At 47.3% G+C, this 6,286-nt stretch overlaps 1 protein-coding gene across 1 annotated transcript; it reads left to right on the top strand.

Annotated features, from left to right (window-relative positions):
* The first annotated feature begins 3,257 nt into the window (after nt 1-3,257).
* On the top strand, nt 3,258-4,961 carry LOC132248664 (olfactory receptor 10V1-like). Its single transcript, XM_059722475.1, has one exon. The coding sequence runs from the start codon at nt 3,335-3,337 to the stop codon at nt 4,307-4,309; it is 975 nt and encodes a 324-aa protein (XP_059578458.1). The 5' UTR covers nt 3,258-3,334; the 3' UTR covers nt 4,310-4,961.
* Nucleotides 4,962-6,286: the final 1,325 nt, after the last annotated feature.

Genomic DNA, 6,286 nt, shown 5'->3' with positions numbered 1-6,286 from the left:
ATTTAGGCAAAGACTTAAGAGCAAAGGGCAAGGGGTGAATTGGTAACATATTCCAGGTGCAGGCATGGCAGGTAGGGAGAGTGTTTGTTGTCTCCTGGTCTTGGTTAGAATGGGAGTGCCACCACTGGTGTGCCACAGCATGGCAAAAGGAATTGTTTTGAGGGGCTGTGGGTAGATTTGAGATGCAGGTGGAAGCACTCGTGGGCTATGGTGCAATGGGGCACAGGTGGCTCTGATCAGAAATGAGACCCCCACAGAGAGAAAGCGCCCCTGTCCACCATGCCATGCAGATGCATGCTCAGATTTCAGCTGGTGATTGTCAGAAATGCAAACAGAATCTCTCCTGTGCATTTCCATGCTAATAACAGCTCCGTGGGACTTCAGCAAGAAATGCCTTTTGGTTCTGGGGGATGGCATAGATCTGACATAGGACACACAGGGAGGACGAAGAAATCAATTCAACCAGCACACTAAGAAGAAACCAGTGATAGTCACAGAGCGGTGGGGCCATTACACTCATTACACTGTGGCCGTTACACTCTCCTGCTTTGTTACTTTTGCCCTGAGACAACCCCTCCGGTCCTTTCTCTGCTAGAGGAAGAGCAGCGCACAGCCTGGCAGCAGAGAAGTTGAGCGGTGGAGTCTTAAGCAGATGAGCTCAGCTCTATGACCAGGTACCAGTGGGAAGTGCTGAGGGCCATACTGATTATGTGCAGGGGAAACTAAGAACAAGCAATCCTGCCTGGGAGCAGCTGAATAAACTGTTTTCCCAGCTTCTGCTAGCTAGCACTTATGAATTCATGTGGAGACATGGAGAGAGAAGGGACATAAAAAGGCAGGCAAGAAAAGAGGAGAAACAGAAGAATGAGTGAAAGAATACGAGATGCTTAGGAATGTTCTATTTCTACATGCTTCAGCAACTAAGACATTTCTAGGGCAAAGGAAGTTTCACTGGTGCTTCCCTGACAACCTCAACCGAAAAAGAGACTGAACAAAATCAAATTTGCCCCTTGCTCTTTCAGTGCTCAATCTTTCCTTTTAATCAGTATATTCATGTGGATAACAGGCTGGTCCCAGGCTGGAAGGTAAGAGACCTGGGTTCTGATTCCATCCCACCACTGATCTGCTGGGTACACTTTTGCAAATCCCTTCACCACTCTGTGCCTCAGTTTAACCACCTGTAAGCGAGGGATAGCGATATTGTCCTCCTTGGCATAGTACTTTGAGATGCACAGATGACAAGCACTAGAAAGGAGCTGGGAAGGTTCATTATCGGTTTAAAATAAATTATTTAAACCATCAAATAGTAAATCTAGAAACTATGGAATAAAGTGTGGGAGGGGGATATCACATTAAGGGCCTAATCCAAAACCCCTCAGTCATTAAGGAAATTTTAATTGGGCAATTTGTCATCATACTGTCCTCAAGAAGAAAGAAACTTCTTGGGCAAGTTTAATGGGAAAGAGACTACAGTACTTGCTGTGTTTGAATGAATTTTCCAGAAGATCACATCAGCATGCTGTCATTGTGCACAGCAAAGCTGTACAGAAAGCAGACACGGTCAGAACTGCACCCAGCAGCTTCATTTGCAGCAGAGGAGACTTGGGTAAGTTGTTTATTAAATATTCAAATTCTAAGGTAGGTTTGAGTGATGTAGCTGTGATGATCCAGGAAATATGTGAGAGGGAAGGATCTTTGGGGTGATATGTTATTGGACCAACTGCATAGGTGGGAGAGATGTTAGTCTAGCTTTCGGGCACAAGATACCCTTCCATAGGGTACCTTGTGCCTAAAAGCTTTCCTAACATCTTTCCCACCTGTGCCGTGTAGTCCAGTAACAGATATTTCCACAAAAATCCCTTCCTCTAATTATAAGGCCATAAGTTGTTTATGAAGGTGGTACAACTTCTTCCATTGGAGGTTTTTAGTAAAAAGTGAAATCAAGCATCAATCATGGATTATTTGCTATACTTGATCCTTTTCAAATCAAGGGAATGGGCTAAATGAATGTTTTGAGGTTCCTTCAAGCTCCTGTATTTCTATGCTTCTCTCAAGAACTATTTTACAGGTAGGATTTGTTCTACACTCCCAGCCTCTGTGGGTTAGGCGCTGGGAAAGATGTGTAATGCACACTGAACATGCACACATCCTCCTCCTCCCTTCTTTGCCTATTGTATCTGATGTTGTAGGTTCGGGCTTTGCACTGATTCCGAAGGCAGTGAGATCTGTGCTTGCAGTCAGCTCCTCTGCAGGGAAGGGCCACAGCCTTGGGTCCATTACGGCAGGATCTTTGGCTCCTTTTGTCACAAATAGAATGGTGAGATTCCATGAGAATGGGCAAAATGAAAAGCTTCTGTGTCAATTCCTGTTGGAGCATAAAAGCAGTCAGATGTTGGAAGGAGGCTCTATTAAGCTAAACAGGTTAATGTGAAGTCGGGCAAGTGTCTTCTGGTCTAAGAATCTGTGGACATTAAAATTTCAACCAATTATATCACCCTAAAGCTCTACAGGTAGAGCCTGGGCACCATTGTCAGTTCCCAGCAGCCCTTAGGAAGGCAGGTGACTCCCCTTCTACAAAGGACAGAGTATTGACAGTGTTCCTGACCCCGACACCCATTACACCTGGGTGATCAATACCAGTTTACAGTAACTCCTGAGAACCCGCACACTCATAGGTGAATCTGTCTGCATTAAGCCCTTTGCTATTGAGTGAATATTTGTCTATGGTCTCCCGTGAGCTATTTAATCTTCCTACCATTAAGACAGACTTGTCACCTGTATCTTCCATACGTTCCTCTCATTTTTCCCTTTTCTGTACATATTGGTCTATGAGTAGCCCCTTGTAAAATGACACTAGCCGATGAGTATGTTATTCTTTAAATTTTTGGTGGATCATAGTCTTTGGTTTATTTGTCACATTCCCTTTTAGCGATAAATGGTTGAAATGACAGGCTTCAACCTAGGAAACACTTGTCCCATCCCCTGTCTTCACACTTTTAAACTCAAAAGCCCCAATAGAGTCATCAATTGAAATGTGCAAATGATTGGAAAAAAACTAAAATTATCCATAATAGATCAAGCCTATTCACGCCTTGCTTGTTGTGTTTTCTCATCACACTTCGGTTGCTATGCAGCAAATAAATGTAACACAAATCCAAAAAGATGTTGAGGGTCTGCCTGGCAGGATGATGGTTTTCCCAAAGAGAATGAAACATGTGGCATCCTAGTGGCAATAGAACAATGCATTGTGTCTCTCAGCGTAAGATAGCTTTTGCCCAAAACTGTAACTCCTTCCCTCTTTTGTCTCTCAGCAGGTTTTCTGTGAGCTGGGTCCATGGCGGGTGAAAATCAGATCATGCCAATACAATTCCACTTCTGCCCCTTTTCAAACGTTCATGAGGTGCAGCTGCTGATTTTTGTGATCCTTCTGCTCATGTACCTGATCAGCCTCTGTGGAAATTCTGCTGTTGTTCTCGTTGTCTGCACCAAACGTTCCCTCCACACCCCCATGTATTTCTTCCTGGCCAACCTAGCAGCAATGGAGATGTGCTACTCCTCTGTCATTGCCCCCTTAGCCCTGGCCAACCTCCTATCAGGGAGGAAGGCCACCATCTCCCTCACTGGCTGTGGCACCCAGATGTTTTTCTTCATCTTCTTGGGTGGGGCTGACTGCACACTCCTGGCCATCATGGCATTTGATCGCTATGTAGCCATCTGCCACCCGCTGCGTTACACCCTCATCATGAGCTGGACAGTCTGTGTGCGCCTTGTGGCTGCATCCCTGGTGCTGGGGATCCTGCTGGCCCTGCAGTTTACTATTTTGCTGTTCCACCTGCCTTTCTGTGGTACTAACAATATCAACCACTTCTACTACGATGTACTGCCTGTGCTGCAGCTGGCATGTGCTGACACAAAGATCCACCAGGCAGCAGTTTTTGCACTCTGCATCATAATCCTGGCCATTCCCTTCCTGCTCATCTGCATCTCTTATATCTTCATTGTGGATGCCATCCTGAAAATCCGCTCTTCAGCCGGCCGACACCGGGCCTTCTCCACCTGCTCCTCCCACCTGACAGTTGTCCTCCTGCAGTACGGCTGCTGTAGCTTCATCTACCTGCGCCCCAGCTCCAGCTACTCCCCACAGCAAGGCCGGGTGGTGTCCGTGGTCTACACCTTTGTGACTCCCATGCTGAATCCTCTGATCTATAGCATGAGGAACAAGGAGCTGAAGGATGATCTGAGCAGAGTGCTGGGGAGGAAAGTGATACCTCAAATAAGTGATAGCTTTGGAACATCTTTCCATAAATGACACCCTTTGCTGGAGCTGTGTAAGTGGCTGAGAGGGTTGGTGGATTCAAGTTTTGTAAAGTGGGGTGCAGGAGCTGCAGGGTGACTGCAGAGGTGGCTGCACCCCTTGCTCCCAGCCTCCCCTTCAACAATGGATTAGGCAGATCATGTAGCAGGAGCAGCAGCTGGAGATTTTCTTTAAGTCTCCAAAGCAGGTCTCCTACTCTTGGCACCCCTTCTTCAACAGCACCTTCCCTCCCCTCACATTTCCTCCCCTCCCCTTCTCTAATTCTACCTCTTGGCACAGGAAAGGGAGACCCACTCCCCACTGCTGCTGTCCTGGCCATTTCTGCCTCACTCCAGCCAGGGCTGTGGGAAGCAGCTGCATGGGGAACCAGGTTTGGCCAGGGACAGTGGCAGCTGTGGGCAGGTTCTCCATCCCTGCATCTTCTTCCTGGCTGCTGGGGAGCATGTGAGGGGGCTGGGCAGGAAGGGGGAACTCCTTCATTGCCACCAGTGCTGCTGTCCCTGGCTGCTTCCACACAAAGCTGGTCCCTGCAGTCCTGGTTGGAGCAGGTCAGGAGTGGCTCTGAGGCTCCCCCTGCCCCTGGTTCAGCCAGGGACAGTGACAGCAGCACTCCCCTTCCTGCACCCAGAGGTATATGTAAAGAGGGCAGAGGGGAGGTGTGATAAAAGGAGGGGAGGGAAAATGCTGTTGAGCCTAGAGGGGGGAGTAAGGGAGTGCTGAGGGGAGGGATTCTTACCTGCTTTAGGGGCTTAAAATAACTCCCCAGCCACTGTTCTTGTATCATAGTCTGGATTGTGCAGGGAACCCAGTCATTTGGGGCTGTGAGGAACCAGAGCTGCCAAGCTAAGCTGTGGAAATGGGGGGTGTGACCATGCCATCACATCCCCCCTCCTAGATCTGCTGTTTGCCATGCGTTTCCAAAAATGGAATAATGAATGATTTTGCTACCATGTCAACCAGACACATCTAGTGGGCTGTCAAGTGGTCTCTCTACTGGTCTCTTTACTGGGGGTGGTAGATCCATTGGGAGGACATAGATTAAATATCCAGAGATTTGCAATATTTCCTGTTCAGTCAAGGTTGTCTCTCATTTTAGATCTTTGTTCTGGGAACCAGCCAAGTACCTTTGGTTGCTTAAGCAGCACAAAAACAGAGAACCCAGAGCCACCAGTACAGAAGCGTTGATTACTCAACATCAGCTGTGGTGGACATGGCATTGTGTGCGCATGCCTGATGTAAATTTAGCAAAACAATTGCTGTATTCCCAACTCCGCGAAGGATAAATCACATGTGCAAGCCAAAGGGAATGTTTGAAGGACACTCTGAAGGTGAACATGAAGAAGTGTGGCATTGACATCACAAACTGGGAAAAACTCACCTGGGACAGGGAGATATGGCGACGCCTTGTAAGAGAAGGTACATCTCACTTTGAGGAATACCGTCTCACCCTGGAGGCAGATAAACGACAGATACGGAGGGAAAGGAAACAAGACTGAGAATCCAATTCCACCCTCCCTATAACCACCACCTGTGGTGTTTGCCAGAGAGCCTGCAGCTCTATGATCAACCTTCTTAGACTCGGCTACAACCTTTTACTTGACCTGAGGGAGTGACCATCCTAGACTGTGAGGGATTGCCGCTGCTGGCGGCAGGGCTGGCAATAGTAAATTCTACATCACTGAGGAGCTATTGACTTTGTGGTGCTTTTAATAATCTAGTAATACTGTATGTTGGCCTGGTTATCGGAAGAGGTTTGCATTATGATTATATTAGTATAACTCAGTAGAGAGTTGTGTATAAAATTAGTAAAGGACGGAAATAATGGATCAGGATAGCTACCTCTCAGCGACCCCCTCAGTTGTTAAGAAACAATGCCAGATCTCTTAGCCTTGTTGATTTATCCAGAGGTATAATTGGCTTAGGCAATCCCCCTCCTTCCCTTCCCTTTCACCTCTGGCTCTGGATCTGGAG

Source organism: Alligator mississippiensis, chromosome 2, assembly GCF_030867095.1.
Source record: "Alligator mississippiensis isolate rAllMis1 chromosome 2, rAllMis1, whole genome shotgun sequence".
NCBI lineage: Eukaryota > Metazoa > Chordata > Crocodylia > Alligatoridae > Alligator > Alligator mississippiensis.
Note: the sequence above shows the minus strand (reverse complement) of the source record. Positions and strands in the feature narration are given on the sequence as shown.

Excerpts from the sequence above, each read along its gene's own strand:
- LOC132248664 (XM_059722475.1), top strand. The coding sequence starts at position 3,335 with ATGGCGGGTGAAAATCAGATCATGCCAATACAATTCCACTTCTGCCCC.